This window comes from Bombina bombina, chromosome 7 (assembly GCF_027579735.1).
Source record: "Bombina bombina isolate aBomBom1 chromosome 7, aBomBom1.pri, whole genome shotgun sequence".
Lineage (NCBI taxonomy): Eukaryota > Metazoa > Chordata > Amphibia > Anura > Bombinatoridae > Bombina > Bombina bombina.
In genome coordinates, this window is record NC_069505.1 from 499,553,522 (window position 1) to 499,574,433 (window position 20,912).

At 37.8% G+C, this 20,912-nt stretch overlaps 1 protein-coding gene across 1 annotated transcript in view; it reads right to left on the bottom strand.

Annotated features, from left to right (window-relative positions):
* The window catches only part of LOC128636034 (cytochrome P450 2F2), a 58,701-nt gene that overhangs the window by 24,419 nt on the left and 13,370 nt on the right, over positions 1–20,912 (bottom strand). Inside the window, exons 3-6 of the mRNA XM_053689108.1 lie at positions 10,159–10,321; positions 6,373–6,522; positions 4,227–4,387; positions 59–235 (exon numbers count right to left, since the gene is read on the bottom strand). Coding sequence (XP_053545083.1) covers positions 59–235; positions 4,227–4,387; positions 6,373–6,522; positions 10,159–10,321 — 651 coding nt within the window. The remainder of the gene's footprint in view (positions 1–58; positions 236–4,226; positions 4,388–6,372; positions 6,523–10,158; positions 10,322–20,912) is intronic.

Sequence of the window (20,912 nt, forward strand, 5' to 3'; positions counted from 1 at the left end):
TCCCTATAACTCCTCTTATGGCTCCATATAGCTTCTCAAACTGCTTAGCTCTGATTACCTGTTCCATCTTGATAAGGAAACAATCAATGTAATCCCTGGGGCAGGTAGGATCTAATGTTGCTTGGTTGATCTCCACTCTCTTTTGTATACACTCAACCAGTTCTTCTGATACGTCTGAGATTTTTTTGTGTGGCCCGGGGATGTATTTCATCAGCTCTGGAAATGTGTCTTCCATCTGCAACACAGATCATTAATGAATCAAATAAAATCCCTATAATTTATGCAATGTTTCTCATATATATAAAATGTTTGCGTTAAATTGATAGTTTAGTCAATATATTCCTAGTGCTAAATTAATTAATAAACATATTTATTCCAACTGCAGAATATTGTATGTGAAGTTGTTCATCTAGGTTTATATTTGTATATGAAAAAGCTGGATTTTTTTTTAAACCACGGCCCATTTAGGGCTAAATTACAAGTGGAGCTTGCGCACTAACTGCTCCTGACTTCGACTTTTACAAGCATTACGCGTAATACAAGCCTTCATAAGAGCTGACTACAAAAGTGCAACTCTCGGCAGGGCCCTCTACCCATTTGATCCCTATAAATGTTATCCTGTATACCAACTATGTTTATAGCGCTGCGGAATCTGTTGGTGCTCTGCAAATACCTGTTAATAATAATAATAATAATACATGTATTAAGCATATTATAAGTTGAAAGTAAAACATTATTGCTTGAGCGCTAACCCAACAAGTGCAAGAAGCCGATATTACAATATTGCGACTGCATCAGCATATTCCCCATAGAATTTATTGGAGCGCAAAAAAACATACTGTAAAATATGCTAAATAATCCATAGAATATACATACATATATATACATATTTAGATATATTAGACATGTGTATGTATGCATCTCTATTTTAAAGTCCTTGGCCTTTGCAACCCTTTTTTTTCTAACATCTGAGACCTCATATCTTTAAACACTTATAACTTTTTATTGCATTTCCCCCCCCCAATAATTTTTATCAGACAGTGTTGTTATGAGTGTAACTGTACTTTTAAAGGGTATTTTTGATGTCACTTTATTTGAGCGTAACAGTAACCCAGGACTATAAAGTAGTGCTCTGCCGACGCATGTTAAATTTATTTGCGCTCAAGCGAATGCGTTTACTTTCCCTACGGTCCCTACTTTTAAAGTGCGCAAACACCCATGATAAAACCGATATGGCTTGTGTGTAATTGTTAGCGCTCCACTCATAATCTAAACCTTAAATCGGCTGAGCTTACTGGGAGACAAGACATCCTTATGTTCTATTTTAATCCATAAAATACACGTAATCATATCCCTGTGTGTTTGTACAAAAGTCAATACTTAGGGTCTGATTCTCTCTAAGGGGCGTATACTGAATATTCGTATGAGAAGGAGACGCATACATTACAAAAGTGCACAATGAAAATTGACAGCATCAGGACGAGGCTCCCATTGGAGCCTATGTAAGCGCAATGCTTCCCAGTAATGAGAATGCAAGGTCACGTTCGCATTGCTGTGCGCTGGTATTACAAAGTGGAGCGCTATATAGAGCTCTACTTGTAATCTGGCCCTAAATTCACTCCAGCAGGTAAAATGGATCAATGAAAATGGTTCTCGGACAGAATGCCGACGAACAGAATGCCGAAGCATGTTCCAAATTTGGCCGAAGGGTGGCGCAAACACCTCTGGGAACCTAACCATGGGTTCCAGCCTGCACATCTTGTTGTTCTCTGTCTCGGTAATACTCTATCTATCTATCTATCTATCAATCATAGAAACATAGATATTGACGGCAGATAAGAGCCATAGGCCCAGCAAGTCTGCCCGATATTACCTAACAGTATAAACTTATCTAGTTCGTAGAATAGCCTTATGCTTGTCCCATGCATTTTTAAAGTCCCCCACAGTGTTTGTCATTACTACCTCTTGAGGAAGTTTATTCCATAAATCAATTACTCTTTCTGTAAAGAAGCTTCCTCAAATTACTCCTGAATCTACTACCCTTCAGCTTGAGATCATGACCCATTTTATGTAAAATACCCACAGCCTCAGTTTTACTAAGCCCTTAAACGTACTTGAAAGTTGCTATCATATCACCTCTTTCACTTCTCTCCTCTAAGCTATACATATTTAGGTCATTGAGCCTATCCTGGTAAGTTTTATTTTTTAGACCATGTACCATTTGGTGGCCCTCCTTAGCACATATTCAAGTTTGTTAATATCCTTCTGAAGATATGGCCTCAAGAACTGCACACAATACTCAAGACGAGGCCTAACTAATGATCTATAAAGTGGCATAAGAAGCTTACTATTTCTGCTGCAAATACCTCTACCAATACATCCAAGCATTCTGCTAGCCTTACTCGCTGCATTACTACATTGTTTACTCCTTTTTAAATCATCTGAAATAATAATTCCCAAGTTCTGTTCCTCATCTGTAACAGTCAGTAAAGTGTAATTGAGTCTATAATTAATATTTGGATTTTTCTTCCCTAAATGCATTATTTTACACTTTGCTGTGTTAAACTTTAGATCCCAGTCGTTTGTCCAATCCTCCAATTGTTGTATATCACTTCTCATTTTGTCTACCCCACCTGGAATCAAATCTATCTATCTGTCTGTCTGTCTGTCTGTCTGTCTGTCTGTCTATCTATCTATCTATCTATCAAATCTATCTATCTATCTATCTGTCTGTCTGTCTATCTATCTATCTATCTATCTATCTATCTATCTTGTGGTTGGACTGTTATCTGAAGGCCACTTGTCTGTCTGAATATTATCCATCGACAAATGTCCGTCAGATAACAGTCCGGCCACAATGAAAACAACCCTGTTGTCCCTTTAACAACCACATTTTGTTTTTAGATTACCATTTTCTCAAACAGCTTTTAATGAAGGCTTTGAACAAACCAGGGGCAAACAAACACTTATAATTTTTTTGTATAGCCTCACACTAAATTGACATAATCAGCAAGAGTAAAATCTTTCAGAAAATAATAACAACCTATTTGCTGCAATTATTTTTATTGGACAAACCCCCCCCCCCCCCATCATTTGCTTTATTTTGAGGAGCAAATCAGAATGTATTACCGGTAAAGAAACTCCTAGAGGTTTGAGATTAGGGTTAAAGCATTTTTTGTTTTTGTACTGCTATTGGCTTGTAGCATTAGCACTAGCTACTAGTTTAACATTATTTAAGTTTACACTTCTGTTCATCTGCTTCTCTGTAGATGTTTGCACATAGGAAATAGAAAGTGAATGGATAACAAATTCTGAATCACCCCATGAGCAAATATCCAATGACCAAAATATTTTACTTTTTGGGGCCATATACACCTGTTTTAAGACCGCTGCTCCTTAACTCGTCCGCATGCTCTGAGGCGGCGGACAGCAATCTGTCCGATCGCATACGATCGGGTTGTTTGACACCCCCTGCTAGCGGCCGATTGGCCTTGAATGTGCAGGGGGCGGCATTGCACAAGCATTTCTAGTGTATGCTGTCTGCATTTATCAATGTGCGGCGAACATGATCACTATAGCGAATCATGTCTGTTCGCACTTTCATAAATCGGCCCGCTAGTGACAATTTGTTGGAAAATTGTGTATGTGTATGTTGGGGACTGTAAGAATAATTTATATGTTAGCACTATATTGTTATATAAGCTACATGTAGAGGAATTTTTAGCTACAGCAGGCAGTGCTGAGCAATAGGAAAGAATGCACACAGTTTTGCATTATTTACTACTAATTTACATACTGGTTGTCTCCTATCCAAAGAAAGATGCACTCTAAGTTTATGTTTATCTACTTTTTTTAAGTAAACAGTGCTTCTAGCTATACAGCTTACATTTCCATAAAGTTTTAGCATAGAGTGATTAAAGCTCCCTCTACAGGCTGTCTGTATAAAACTATAGAAACACTGCTACATGAAATGCTCAAGACACTACTGGAAAGGAGCCAAGTTTCATTAAAGGGACAGTATAATTGATTTATTTTTTATTGTTGTACCACTTTTTCTTGGTATCTTTTAAAGGGACAGTCTACTTGAAAATGTTATTGTTTAAAAAGATAGATACTTTCTTTCGGATTCATGAAAGTTTAATAGTGACATTCACATCCCTTTAAATACACATATAAATGTTATATTTTTTTTATATAACAGTCAAGTCATTTAATTGCATTATTACCTGTCCCCAAGTTGTGCTCATACAACTAAAGGCCTCTTCAGCAAAACTGAAGATCTTTGAGTATCTCTCATCCTTGTAATCGAATTGGTTCCCAAAAATAATAAAACAAAATATGCTGGATACAGCATCCATAATCAGTTTGGATGGATCTACTGGTAAACCTAAAAAAGAAAGATAAGATATGCTGTTTTTTTTCACTATACACATTACCAAGGTTAGTGTCTAAAACATTTTGATTAGAGCTAAACAGCACTGAAATTGTTGCATTTCTTAATGTTTTTTTTTTAAATTTCTTTACACCTACCTAACAATGTGCGAGCGGACATGATCCGCTGTAGTGGATAATGTCCGCAGCACATCAATAAATGCCGATAGCATACGCTGTCGGCATTTATCATTTCACAAGCATTTCATTAGAAATGCCTGTGCAATGCCGCCTCCTGCACATTCGCCGCTAGCAGGGGGTGTCAATCAACCCGGTCATATCCGATCGGGTTTATTGCTGGCCGCCGCCTCAGAGGTGGCGGACGAGTTAAGGAGCAGCGCTCTTAAAACCGCTGCTTCTTAACTCCTGTTTCTGGTGCGTGGAAACAGCTGCATTCGGGCCTTGATAAATTGGCCCCTAAGTACTTAAACCTACTCACCAATTTCCACTTCCACCCAACAAAAGTAACCCTATAACCACCCTAAAACTTAAACATTAGTGATCACAGTATAAAAAGCTGTGATCAGATCTAAATAGCACTGAAGGGGTTAATTTATTTAAAACACCAACAGTAAAAAAAAGAAAAGACAAATAAACATATCAGGTTGATCAGACTGATCACGGGCATTTGGCTGTCACATTGTATCAGGGATTGGTTGTCACTGCAATCTGACTCAACAATTGGATCCTGGGGGACTGCCTGAGTTGCAAGTCAAGTCCAGGCATTGGACCCAGTGTGCTAAGTACTATGGGGAGCTGGGGGCCATAGAAGTAAGGACGTTCCATGCCATCCTAATGTCATTAAAGCCCAGTGTTTTGAAGACGGCATGGAATGTCCTAATGTTAAGGTGTTAAGGCAAAATCTTAAGACTTGGCTCTTTGACCAAGCTTTCCAAGATGGACTCAAATATTGTATTTATTATTGTTGCATTTCACTATCTATTGTTCACTTTCATGTTATTTGTACATTGTTTTTGTATGTATGTTCTATTTTACCCTAAACTCCAAGCTTCCTTCCAGACTTCAAATGGGATAGAGGATAGTACAAAGCAGAGAAGAATGTAACGAAATGGTATTAATAGACAATTACACAAACTGAATAGTATAGGATTCAGGGGAAGATAAAGGAATGGGAAAGAGATGGTTAAAATAAGGAATTATAAAAAAAGATATTGAAGACAGTATGGCACATAGAACATTTTACATGTTATGTAGTAAGTACTTTATATATTTAATTAAATGAAATGTATACCTGATTATAAAGAAACAACTAATATCAAACATATTTTACAAATCTATTCATTTTCCCAACAATTTTTCCAGCAGGATAATTACTTACATGTTCAACGATGCTTGTTTTTTTATGTTTATATCTGTTAAACCTTATGAACCACTTTCATACCCAATATCCACTTTATTCAAATTAACATATACAATCTAATGTGTTAAAAGAGACAGGAAACATTTTTTTTCTTTTTATGGTTTTGATCTAGCATACATTTTTAATCAACTTTTCTTTATACTTTTATTATCGATTTTGCATCATTCTCTTGGTATCGTTTATTGAATGAGCAAAAATGCACTACTGGTAGCTAGCTAAACACATTTGTAAGCCAATGGCAAGACTCATATATATGCAGTCATCAATCAACAGCTAGCTTCCATCTTCTAAGCCTATCTAGGTATGCTTGTCAACAAAGAACATTAAGAGAACTATGCATATTAGATCACAGAAGTAAACTGAAAGGTTGTTATACGATTTTGGGTTTCCTGTCCCTTTAAATAAGAATTGTAAATTCAATATATTGAACTACAGATGAGTCTATGGTTCACTACAATTGAAAAAGCAAACAAACCATGTATGCATGTCTCAGAGGAATGTGAATTAAAGATAATACAAAGACAACCTATATACGATTTCTGTAATTGTATGGAACTGACCATTGTTTTTTTTAAGTTCATTCACCAAATTCTCTGCCTCCTCCTGAATCTTCAACTCTGTCGTTTTCTTCCCAAGTCCAAAGTCCTTTAGGACCTTAAACGAGAAGTGTCGCATTTGCTTCCAGCGTTCCCCATTTGCAAAACCAAGTCCTGAAATGTATTGATACAGAATGAACCAAGCTCTATTTTTTCATGCATTATTTATTAGAAGAGCTCTACAGTACAATGTAACTATAGTGTAACTCAGATGTAACTCAGAAATAACTCAGATGTAACTCAGAAGTAACTCAGATGTAACTCAGAAGTAACTCAGAAGTAACTCAGATGTAACTCAGAAGTAACTCAGAAGTAACTCAGATGTAACTCAGATGTAACTCAGATGTAACTCAGATGTAACTCAGAAATAACTCAGATGTAACTCAGAAGTAACTCAGATGTAACTCAGATGTAACTCAGAAGTATCTCAGAAGTAACTCAGATGTAACTCAGATGTTCTGCCTCTTATGACAAACCTCCCAATGGTCCCTATTTAAGAGGGAGAGTCCCTAATTCTGCTGTGCCTCGGAGATAGCCATATTTCTCTATTTGCAGAATTTCCCTTACACCCTCTAGACCACCCAGAAATTCTCACAATCCTGCCCTTAACCCACCCATTTTGACAAGACCACACTATTGTATGTGTCTTATATTGTTTAATGGATGCTAAAGCCAAACAAATGTATTACAGATGTGCTGGCCAGAAAATTTTGTTTCAAACGAAATTTTTGTTTCCAATATTCAAGGAAGTTCAAAAATCAGAATTTTTGTCAAATATTTACATCCGTTTTTGTTAAACGACTGTAAATGTTTTGAAGCTACTTGTGAAAAGTTCACCTGTAGCTACAAATACTTACCTTGACGCACTCTGGTAAGTGCACTAACCTTATACTCTACTTGCCAGAGCCCCGGACACACTAACACCCATCTTAATGCTTTCATTTCCCAGGACTTGCACTAACTTTAGTGCAGGTTCTGGGAGTGCTAATCCTCCGGTTAACGTGCCCGGGGGCCCTGGCAGGAATATCGGGTAAGAACGCTCTCCAGCATATTAAGGGAAGTATTTAACCCTTAAAAATTAAAGGAAACAAAGGAATACTGACAAATGTATATATATATATATATATATATATATATATATATTTATGAAAATGAATGCACATGTCTATTGCATTGCTGGATACAATCCTTAAAATTTATAATTAAATTAAATTCAAATAGTAGTAGAAATATGAAAAAAAAACCTCAAAGGTCTGCATCTATGTTACTATATACAGTTGAAAAAAGCAAGTACTTCTTCAGTTTAAAAGTAAGTTTTGTAACCATGAGAAAAGTGCACATTGGGGTCTGTTTAACAAGGGCTGAATGGCCCCTGTTCCCCTTGTTTCCGCGCGAGCCTTCAGGCTCGCCGGAAACTGGAGTTAAGAAGCAGCTGCTCCTAAACTCATACACCGCCTCTGAGGCGGCGTATAGCAATGCGTCCGATCATGTACGATCGGGCTGGTTGACACCCCCTGCTAGCGGCTGATTGGCCGCGAATCTGCCGGGGGCGGTATTGCAGCGTATGCTGTCGGCATTTATCGATGTGCGGCGGACATGGTTCGCTATAGCGGATCATGTCCGCTCGCACATATATAAATAGACCCCATTAAGTTGAAACAGAAATTGTACTGCATGTTTAACACAACATACATTCTTCTAGCATATACTAAAACATTCTTCTAACATATACTAAAACATTCTTCTAGCATATACTAAAACATTCTTCTAACATATACTAAAACATTCTTCTAGCATATACTAAAACATTCTTCTAGCATATACTAAAACATTCTTCTAGCATATACTAAAACATTCTTCTAACATATACTAAAACATTTTTCTAGCATATACTAAAACATTCTTCTAGCATATACTAAAACATTCTTCTAACATATACTAAAACATTCTTCTAGCATATACTAAAACATTCTTCTACCATATACTAAAACATTCTTCTAGCATATACTAAAACATTCTTCTAACATATACTAAAACATTCTTCTAGCATATACTAAAATATTCTTCTAACATATACTAAAACATTCTTCTAGCATATACTAAAACATTCTTCTAACATATACTAAAACATTCTTCTAACATACACTAAAACATTCTTCTAACATATACTAAAACATTCTTCTAGCATATACTAAAACATTCTTCTAGCATATACTAAAACATTCTTCTAGCATTTACTAAAACATTCTTCTAACATATACTAAAACATTTTTCTAGCATATACTAAAACATTCTTCTAGCATATACTAAAACATTCTTCTAACATATACTAAAACATTCTTCTAGCATATACTAAAACATTCTTCTAGCATATACTAAAACATTCTTCTAGCATATACTAAAACATTCTTCTAACATATACTAAAACATTCTTCTAGCATATACTAAAATATTCTTCTAACATATACTAAAACATTCTTCTAACATATACTAAAACATTCTTCTAACATACACTAAAACATTCTTCTAACACATACTAAAACATTCTTCTAGCATATACTAAAACATTCTTCTAGCATATACTAAAACATTCTTCTAGCATTTACTAAAACATTCTTCTAGCATATACTAAAACATTCTTCTAGCATATACTAAAACATTCTTCTAGCATATACTAAAACATTCTTCTAGCATATACTAAAATATTCTTCTAGCATATACTAAAACATTCTTCTAGCATATACTAAAACATTCTTCTAGCATATACTAAAACATTCTTCTAACATATACTAAAACATTCTTCTAGCATATACTAAAATATTCTTCTAACATATACTAAAACATTCTTCTAGCATATACTAAAACATTCTTCTAACATATACTAAAACATTCTTCTAACATATACTAAAACATTCTTCTAACATATACTAAAACATTCTTCTAGCATATACTAAAACATTCTTCTAGCATATACTAAAACATTCTTCTAGCATTTACTAAAACATTCTTCTAGCATATACTAAAACATTCTTCTAGCATATACTAAAACATTCTTCTAGCATATACTAAAATATTCTTCTAGCATATACTAAAACATTCTTCTAGCATATACTAAAACATTCTTCTAGCATATACTAAAACATTCTTCTAGCATATACTAAAACATTCTTCTAACATATACTAAAACATTCTTCTAGCATATACTAAAACATTCTTCTAGCATATACTAAAACATTCTTCTAGCATATACTAAAACATTCTTCTAACATATACTAAAACATTCTTCTAACATATACTAAAACATTCTTCTAGCATATACTAAAACATTCTTCTAGCATATACTAAAACATTCTTCTAGCATTTACTAAAACATTATTCTAGCATATACTAAAACATTCTTCTAGCATATACTAAAACATTCTTCTAGCATATACTAAAACATTCTTCTAGCATATACTAAAACATTCTTCTAGCATATACTAAAACATTCTTCTAACATATACTAAAACATTCTTCTAGCATATACTAAAACATTCTTCTAGCATATACTAAAACATTCTTCTAGCATATACTAAAACATTCTTCTAGCATATACTAAAACAGAGACAAAATCTTAATATTTAACATTGTATAAATTATTGATTATTTAGTTTATCATCTAATTGTATAATTCTTAGTTTTGAATGAGATAATCACCACTAACCAGCTCCCCTCACTCTGTTCACCTTAATATTTCCTCGTCTTACTCACCATAACCCTGAGTAAATTTATCAATTGATGGAAGTCTACCACGACCACCAAATTCTTCTGAGTGATCTACAAGTGCTTCCTTCACTGCCTGATATCCACAAATGAAAACCACAGGCCTCATGCCAAGGTACAATGTATAGACTGGGCCATACTGGTCCCACAGCTATAAAATGGAGAAGAAACATGATGTTACTACATTTATCCAAGTATTTGAAGCCATGGACATATTTTCATATTTTTGGAATCAATAGAGACTATTGATATGTTCATATCATGTTTTAATTGTGGCACATTTATTAAAAAACGTTAACAATGTGAAATTACATTAAGGTCTACATATGGTCTTTCATATTATTATTTTTGTTCTTTTTTCCTTGAACTCTAATAAGCAGTTTGACCTGTTTCATGTTGGATTTCTTGGCTTTTGTAAAAAAATAGGTTTTACCTTAATATAAAAATGTAAGCAATTTACACGAACTAGTATACCCAAGAGAATACCTAGAAAGGAATAACATTTGGGGGCTTTTGATAGTTGGAGTTATGAACCATTTTGCACATGTGCAGAATTTGACACAGCTAAATATTACCATTAAGTGCTTCTAAAGCAAACTCAAGTTTCTACACAACAAAAACTCAGCTCTGGTGACCATGATCTTTGTATAACGATAATGTAACCCAGAAGTAACCAGCAACCCTGACTGTTTATTTTTTTAAATACATTTTTTGCCCACAATTAAAAGGACCAGTAAATACCGTAGATTTGCATAATCAACAAATGCATGATAACAAGACCGCAAATGTGCAGGGGCCGCATTGCACAAGCATTTCACAAGAAATGCTTGTGCAATGATAAATGCCAACAGTGAATCATGTCCGCCCGCCATTTAATAAATCTACCCCTTAGGGGCATTTTTATCAAGCTCCGTATGGAACTTGATGCCCCGTGTTTCTGGCGAGCCTTCAAGCTCGCCAGGAACACAAGTTATGAAGCAGCAGTCTAAAGACCGCTGCTCCATAACCTGTCCGCCTGCTCTGAGGTGGTGGACAGACATCGCCGGAAATCAACCCGATCCAATACGATCTGGTTGATTGACACCCCCTGCTAACACCCGTAAATCTGCACGGGACGGTATTGCACCAGCAGTTCAACAGAACTGCTGGTGCAATGATAAATGCCAAGAGCGTATGCTGTCTGCATTTATCCATGTGTAGCGGACATGATCAGCAATATCGGATCATGTCCCCTCGCACAGTGATAATTAGGCCCCTGAAGTCTGAACTTCAAGTGAGTAGATTTATTTTCTGACATATTTCAGTTATGTCTTTTTCCACTCCTCCTGTATCATGTGACAGCCATCAGCCAATCACAAATGCATATAAGTATATTCTATGAATTCTTGCACATGCTTATTAGGAGCTGGTGACTCAAAAAGTGTAAATATAAAAAGACTGTGCACATTTTGTTAATGGAAGTAAATTAAAAAGTTGATTGAAATTGCTGCTCGATCTGAATCATGAAAGTTTTATTTAACTTGTGTGTCCCTTTAAAGGGACAGTCTACACCAGAATTGTTATTATTTAAAAAGATAGATAAGCCCTTTATTACCCATTCCCCAGTTTTGCATAACCAACGCGGTTATATTAATATAATTTTTACCTTGTATCTAAGCCTCTGCAGACGTCCCCCTTATCTCAGTTCTTTTGACATACTTTCATTTTAGCCAATCAGTGCTGACTCATAAATAGCTCCACAGAAGTGAGCACAATGTTATCTATATGGCACACAGGGACTAGCAGTGTCTACGTGTGAAAAACTGTCAAAATGCAGTGAGATAAGATGAAGTTCAATGGCTTAGAAATTAGCATATGAACCTACCTAGGTTTAGGTTTCCACAAAGAATACCAAGAGAACAAAGCAAATTTAATGATAAAATTAAATTGGAAAGTTTAAAATTTCATGCCCTATCTGATTCATGTCATTTTAATTTTGACTAGACTGTCCCTTTAATAACAGTTTGTAAACTGCAACCACCATATTACTCCTTCAGTATAGACTTACTTTACTTCTAATTATGGATTCCATGTGCTATAGGTTGGAAAGTTCATAGGTAAAATCAAGGTTGAGAGGGGCCCATAGTTTCACTTTAGAAACTGGAACATTTATAGGAAACAAACAGCTGTGGTTGGGAGTTGGACATCAGAGCAAAGCTTCTTAGCTGTGACAACCATACATGCAGGGAAGTGGAGAGCTTTGAGGTCATTGAGTTCTAACTGTTTATTCTGCATCTGCAATACCTTTAACTTTTTTTATCTACATTTCCCATGATGCTTAGTCCAGTGCAGCATCATGGGAAATGTAGTTTTGAAACATCTGGAGAGCCAAGGTTCCCATCACTGCTCTATAGCCTCCAAACCTCTCCGAATTGAAATGACATAAATGTTGAGAAAAGGATCTAATGTGTTAGGTGATTTTATTATTGCAGTTATTTGCATATATAACTCGTTCAAAGCACAAAATTAAAGGGATAGTCTAGTCAAAATTAAACGTTCATGATTCAGATAGGACATGAAATTTTAAACAATTTTCCAATTTACTTTTATTATCAAATTTGCTTTGTTCTCGTGGTATTCTTTGTTGAAAGTTAAACCTAGGACAGCTCATATGCTAATTGCTAAGTCCTTGAAGGCTGCCTCTTATCTCAGTGCATTTTGACAGTTCTCTAAAGTATTCTTATTGAGCATTTAAATAGGTTTAGCTACCGAGTCAGTTTTTTTTCCCTGCATGATCAATATTTTTAAGGATCAGATACATCATAAAATGTGTGAGCATAAAAATAAAGACCGTGGTATAGTGAAATATCTAATTATGCAATATATTTTTTTTAAATAAATTGTCACATGAAACCCAATTTTTATTCTTTTATGATTCAGATAGAGCATGTGATTTTAAACAACTTTAATGTCATTATCTTATCTATTTCCTTTGTTCTCTTAGTATCTTTTGTTGAAAAGCAGGGCTGTAAGCTTAGGAGCCGACCCATTTCTGAAGCACTATGTGGCAGCAGTTTTACAATAATGTTATCCATAACTCTACTTTCAGACTAAAATTTTGTGTCCAGTGTCTTGGAGTGATATTTTTTTCTATACTACTATCAGATATAAAAGCTATAATAATAGAAAGAATAATTTACTTATTCATTAAACCAGTGAGTGCCAACACATTGAGGCTAAAAATATGTTTTAGAAGCCTTAAGGGCCAGATACTAATTTATGAATATGAAACATACAAATCTTGTGTCCAGTGTTACAGGTTTAGATTTAACCCATGTTGCAGGGTATCCTCTCTCTGCTAAGGGCTCAATGAGTTGTCGCCACCTTGTTTGCTCACCCACCAGAAGTTCCAAAACCAGTTATTTTTAGTTCTGCTTTTTTTTCAGGGGCCACAAAACCAATGTCTAACATTATTAGTTCTGTTTTTTTCCTAGGGCCTCAAAAACGTATGCAGAGGGCCACTAGCCAACCATAAATTATATCTAAGGAAAAAACATTTCTGCTGGTAAATGTGGTTGACTATTTGACCCAAGCATGTAAAACCAAAGACAAGGATGCCCACATTGGCATGTTTTGATGCCAAGCAACTGTTGTGCTACTGCCATGCCTTCTTGGACTGAGAAGCCTAGGATAAGGTGGGGAGACTATGACCAAGGCGGTGGAGCTATGACCAATGAGGACAGAGATGCATGTGTTAAGTGGGCAGGGTTGGGGAGTATAAGTATCTCTCTTTATACAAAAATGGCAATAGTTAGATATTAAAATGTTAATTATGAACCGGGGGGGGGGGGGGGTGTCCGGGCAGCGGATGCAAAATCTGTGGCTGGTGAACTGACCCAGGTAATCTGCTGGTTATCTTGGAAGATATACTGTTTCTAAAGATGTCTTTATTGCTACTGACCTGATTGATACCAAACCTGTTGTTTTTATGATTTTACAACACAGATCCGGACCGTTGAGGCTGAAGACTGTGGCCTAGCCATGAGGACCCAACACCCCCTCAGGTTATCTGGGTACAGCAGCCAGTGTAGCGCTGCACCACTCATAAAAGCAGGGGTGGGATATTTAGTACTATTTGAGCAGCTATAGAGCTACGGCTACCCAGATTTCAGGAAGCTGTCATCTCACAATGGTAGACACATTGCTCAGACCTATGCTGACTCATTGATACCTACTTTCAACCTAATACAGATTTTCAGATTTTCTACAAGAGGGTACAGCAGCAACCGATCCTAAAAAACCCTAATTGCATTGACAGAGGGAAGAGGAGACAATGCTCTAATTCTCAGCAGGACATTACAATTATGTCAAAATTCTTGTATACCCCTGAAGACAGGGCTTTTCAGCACCTCATACTGATGCTCTGGAGACGGACTTTCAAAAAAACAATATAGTCCAACATCAGAGGAGAGCAGCTCTTCTTGGAGCTTTGCCCCCAAAAGGAAATTGACTCTAGTGGATCCTTCTAAATTGAGTAACAAGAAACATTGTGATTGATCCCTGTTGGCTATTACCATTTTCTCTGAAGGACTGGGAGATGCTGTTCTCCTTCACTCCCTACTCCCTACGGAATGGTCTCTCCTCTTCTAAGGGGGGGATCTATCATCTAGAGTCATAGAAATTAGAGGTCCAGACGATCCTATAGTCAGCGTTTCTGCTTTCACACCAAGAAGGAAAGTAGGAATTGGGTAAACTTTATTCACCTTCTGATTGTTCCTCTAACCTCCTAGAAAGTATAAGTGGACTTCTCCTAGTGACATTCCACTTCATTACAATGGAACAATCTTCTTATAGATGGGAACTTTTAGTTATGTCATATCTGTGTAGTTTTTTTGTTTTACACCGTAAAACTGACAACCTATCTTCTAGCACTAATTCATACTCTTGCTGCCTATATGGTTCTTAGAGCTTTCCTACAAATGTTGGTTCTTCCAATTATAATGATAACACTTTTTTTTTAATTTAAATTTTGCTAAAATGTTATAATTAGCAGTTTTGACTTCCTAGTGCTCTAATCTATTTCTTTAAGCTCTATAAATAAATGGTGTTCCCTAGTCTTACTTTACTTTATTGTGAGCATGGGTTTTAGAGCCACTTATTTTGATAGAGAGAATATATTTACTCTTCAATACATGGAGCCCTTTAAATTTCTTTTCACCATGAATCCCTCAGCGCATTATTTAATCTATGTTTGCTTTGACATCCCCTTAAAGTTTGGCCTGTACAATTGGCACCCTTGTTTCACAAAAGAAATACACCACACACCAAAATGGGGAATAAAGGCCACAGCTTGTTTATTAAAACTATAACTTTATCAATATATAACTTAAAAATATAAAACAATAGAGAAGTAAATAACCCAAAATAGCTTCCCCTAAAGTTCTTATGTGCAACTACCACTCATAAAGGAGACATGTCCCCATTAAATATTCTCTCCCTTTAAAAACCCAACAGGATATAAATTATCCTAGATCTACTCCACCAAGGGCAAGCCCCCACCACAGCTCGACACTACCGTCAAGCCTTGTCCAACAGACCCACAGCCTTTATCACCCCTTCCTTAATGTTAAAATTAAACAATTGTAAACCCACTTCATTCAAATGAACACCATCCTTCAAAAAGAAGCAACAACCAGACTCACTCTCAAACTCAACATGATGGACCCTGAATCCGCCCAACTTATTCACAAAACTGTTAACCACTCAACACAATCTTTCAGGCATCTCTCCATATCAAAGCATATCTTATCAATCAATAGCTTCTGTGACATAAAGCACAAGTAATTTCTCCCCTTCAAGTATGACTAAGACATCAGGAGGTCTAAACAATCTGGGGTAAGCCACCGGGTGGTGGGCAATACCAGGTCCTACCTAATGCCTCTAAAGCCAAACCATCTAACCACCACCTCACTCTTAACAAATCCTAGTTGAACTCCCTCTTCTTTAATTGCTGCCGCTCTCCTGGCCCAGTAAATATATAAGTGATCAATCACCCAGCAATTGACCATACCTGAAAAAGAAAACATGAAAAAAGTTTAAGCCATTAATGAGGGCTTAACATACAATCTAAAATCCTTTGATTGCCACCTCAGATATTCTCTTAACCACAGACTGACCCAAACCCAAATTGTCTGCCTCCGTTGCCGCCCCCATTCTAAATGAATGAGAACGATACTTAGCAGACCCTAACCTTTGCAAAACCTGCCTAAAGACAGTCACAAATTAATATCTGTATAAGGTGACTCATCCCTGTGAATGAGTTAAGGGCCCCAAACGTATGGATGCACCCTCAAAGGTTCAACCATTGACCCAACCAGGCAACAAGCCCCCTCAATTGCAAATAGACGAGTCAGCTTCCCCTAACCTCCTTGGTCCATTTTATTTTTTTAAATATTTTTTTTTTATTGAGGTTTTTTGTATGAAACAACAAAAAGACATCTATTAAGTTTGTCACAGTGATAATAGATAAACCTACATTAACTTTTCAAGCGGGTATCTTAACTCTCACGGGTGAGTACGCCTTTTGTTCCGAACAACATAATGATCAGGAGAATAGGCGACCGGGAAACCCGGGCTAAAGGAGAAATAGACAGGTATCCAAATAGACAATCTTTACAACTTTTAGATGTCAGTAAGATGTGAAATATAAATAAAAAAAAGAGTAAGTTCTAAAACCCGTAGAAATAAAACTGTACAAACATAAATGAAACCTCATTTCTCCAACATAGGTGTGTCCGGTCCACGGCGTCATCCTTACTTGTGGGATATTCTCTTCCCCAACAGGAAATGGCAAAGAGCCCAGCAAAGCTGGTCACATGATCCCTCCTAGGCTCCGCCTACCCCAGTCATTCTCTTTGCCGTTGTACAGGCAACATCTCCACGGAGATGGCTTAGAGTTTTTTAGTGTTTAACTGTAGTTTTTCATTATTCAATCAAGAGTTTGTTATTTTCAAATAGTGCTGGTACGTACTATTTACTCAGAAACAGAAAAGAGATGAAGAATTCTGTTTGTATGAGGAAAATGATTTTAGCAACCGTAACTAAAATCCATGGCTGTTCCACACAGGACTGTTGAGAGCAATTAACTTCAGTTGGGGGAACAGTTTGCAGTCTCTTGCTGCTTGAGGTATGACACATTCTAACAAGACGATGTAATGCTGGAAGCTGTCATTTTCCCTATGGGATCCGGTAAGCCATGTTTATTACGATTGTAAATAAGGGCTTCACAAGGGCTTATTTAAACTGTAGACTTTTTTTGGGCTAAATCGATTGATATTAACACTTATTTAGCCTTGAGGAATCATTTATTCTGGGTATTTTGATTTAATAATATCGGCAGGCACTGTTTTAGACACCTTATTCTTTAGGGGCTTTCCCAAAGCATAGGCAGAGTCTCATTTTCGCGCCGGTGTTGCGCACTTGTTTTTGAGAGGCATGGCATGCAGTCGCATGTGAGAGGAGCTCTGATACTTATAAAAGACTTCTGAAGGCGTCATTTGGTATCGTATTCCCCTTTGGGTTTGGTTGGGTCTCAGCAAAGCAGATACCAGGGACTGTAAAGGGGTTTAAAGCTTAAAACGGCTCCGGTTCCGTTATTTTAAGGGTTAAAGCTTCCAAAATTGGTGTGCAATATTTTCAAGGCTTTAAGACGCTGTGGTGAAAATTTGGTGAATTTTGAACAATTCCTTCATGTTTTTTCGCAATTGCAGTAATAAAGTGTGTTCAGTTTAAAATTTAAAGTGACAGTAACGGTTTTATTTTAAAACGTTTTTTGTACTTTCTGATCAAGTTTATGCCTGTTTAACATGTCTGAACTACCAGATAGACTGTGTTCTGAATGTGGGGAAGCCAGAATTCCTATTCATTTAAATAAATGTGATTTATGTGATAATGACAATGATGCCCAAGATGATTCCTCAAGTGAGGGGAGTAAGCATGGTACTGCATCATTCCCTCCTTCGTCTACACGAGTCTTGCCCACTCAGGAGGCCCCTAGTACATCTAGCGCGCCAATACTCCTTACTATGCAACAATTAACGGCTGTAATGGATAATTCTGTCAAAAACATTTTAGCCAAAATGAACCCTTGTCAGCGTAAGCGTGGCTGCTCTGTTTTAGTTACTGAAGAGCATGACGACGCTGATATTAATATCTCTGAAGGGCCCCTAACCCAATCTGAGGGGGCCAGGGAGGTTTTGTCTGAGGGAGAAATTACTGATTTAGGGAACATTTCTCAGCAGGCTGAATCTGATGTGATTACATTTAAATTTAAATTGGAACATCTCCGCATTTTGCTTAAGGAGGTATTATCCACTCTGGATGATTGTGAAAATTTAGTCATCCCAGAGAAACTATGTAAAATGGACAAGTTCCTAGAGGTGCCGGGGCTCCCAGAAGCTTTTCCTATACCCAAGCGGGTGGCGGACATTGTTAATAAAGAATGGGAAAGGCCCGGTATTCCTTTCGTCCCTCCCCCCATATTTAAAAAATTGTTTCCTATGGTCGACCCCAGAAAGGACTTATGGCAGTCAGTCCCCAAGGTCGAGGGAGCGGTTTCTACTTTAAACAAACGCACCACTATTCCCATAGAGGATAGTTGTGCTTTCAAAGATCCTATGGATAAAAAATTAGAAGGTTTGCTTAAAAAGATGTTTGTTCAGCAGGGTTACCTTCTACAACCCATTTCATGCATTGTCCCTGTCACTACAGCCGCATATTTCTGGTTTGATGAACTGCTTAAGGTGCTCGATAGTGACTCTCCTCCTTATGAGGAGATTATGGACAGAATCAATGCTCTCAAATTGGCTAATTCTTTCACTCTAGACGCCTCTTTGCAATTGGCTAAGTTAGCGGCTAAGAACTCTGGGTTTGCTATTGTGGCGCGCAGAGCGCTTTGGTTGAAATCTTGGTCGGCTGATGCGTCTTCCAAGAACAAGCTACTAAACATTCCTTTCAAGGGGAAAACGCTGTTTGGTCCTGACTTGAAAGAGATTATCTCTGATATCACTGGGGGTAAGGGCCACGCCCTTCCTCAGGATCGGCCCTTCAAGGCAAAAAATAGACCTAATTTTCGTCCCTTTCGTAAAAACGGACCAGCCCAAGGTGCTACGTCCTCTAAGCAAGAGGGTAATACTTCTCAGGCCAAGCCAGCTTGGAGACCAATGCAAGGCTGGAACAAGGGAAAGCAGGCCAAGAAACCTGCCACTGCTACCAAGACAGCATGAAATATTGGCCCCCGATCCGGGACCGGATCTGGTGGGGGGCAGACTCTCTCTCTTCGCTCAGGCTTGGGCAAGAGATGTTCTGGATCCTTGGGCGCTAGAAATAGTCTCCCAGGGTTATCTTCTGGAATTCAAGGGACTTCCCCCAAGGGGGAGGTTCCACAAGTCGCAGTTGTCTTCAGACCACATAAAAAGACAGGCGTTCTTACATTGTGTAGAAGACCTGTTAAAAATGGGAGTGATTCATCCTGTTCCATTAAGAGAACAAGGGATGGGGTTCTACTCCAATCTGTTCATAGTTCCCAAAAAAGAGGGAACGTTCAGACCAATCCTAGATCTCAAGATCTTAAACAAATTTCTCAAGGTCCCATCGTTCAAGATGGAAACCATTCGAACTATCCTTCCTTCCATCCAGGAAGGTCAATTTATGACCACGGTGGATTTAAAGGATGCGTATCTACATATTCCTATCCACAAGGAACATCATCGGTTCCTAAGGTTTGCATTCCTGGACAAACATTACCAGTTCGTGGCGCTTCCTTTCGGATTAGCCACTGCTCCAAGGATTTTCACAAAGGTACTAGGGTCCCTTCTAGCGGTGCTAAGACCAAGGGGCATTGCAGTAGTACCTTACCTGGACGACATTCTGATTCAAGCGTCGTCCCTTCCTCAAGCAAAGGCTCACACGGACATTGTCCTGGCCTTTCTCAGATCTCACGGCTGGAAAGTGAACGTGGAAAAGAGTTCTCTATCCCCGTCAACAAGGGTTCCCTTCTTGGGAACAATTATAGACTCCTTAGAAATGAGGATCTTTCTAACAGAGGCCAGAAAAACAAAGCTTCTGGACTCTTGTCGGATACTTCATTCCGTTCCTCTTCCTTCCATAGCTCAGTGCATGGAAGTGATCGGGTTGATGGTGGCGGCGATGGACATAGTTCCTTTTGCGCGCATTCATCTAAGACCATTACAACTGTGCATGCTCAGTCAGTGGAATGGGGACTATACAGACTTGTCTCCGAAGATACAAGTAAATCAGAGGACCAGAGACTCACTCCGTTGGTGGCTGTCCCTGGACAATCTGTCTCAAGGGATGATGTTCCACAGACCAGAGTGGGTCATTGTCACGACCGACGCCAGTCTGATAGGCTGGGGCGCGGTCTGGGGATCCCTGAAAGCTCAGGGTCTTTGGTCTCGGGAAGAATCTCTTCTACCGATAAATATTCTGGAACTGAGAGCGATATTCAATGCGCTCCAGGCCTGGCCCCAGCTTGCGAGGACCAGGTTCATACGGTTTCAATCAGACAACATGACGACTGTTGCGTACATCAACCATCAGGGGGGAACAAGGAGTTCCCTAGCGATGGAAGAAGTAACCAAAATTATTCTTTGGGCGGAGTCTCACTCCTGCCACCTGTCTGCTATCCACATCCCAGGAGTGGAAAATTGGGAAGCGGATTTTCTGAGTCGTCAGACATTGCATCC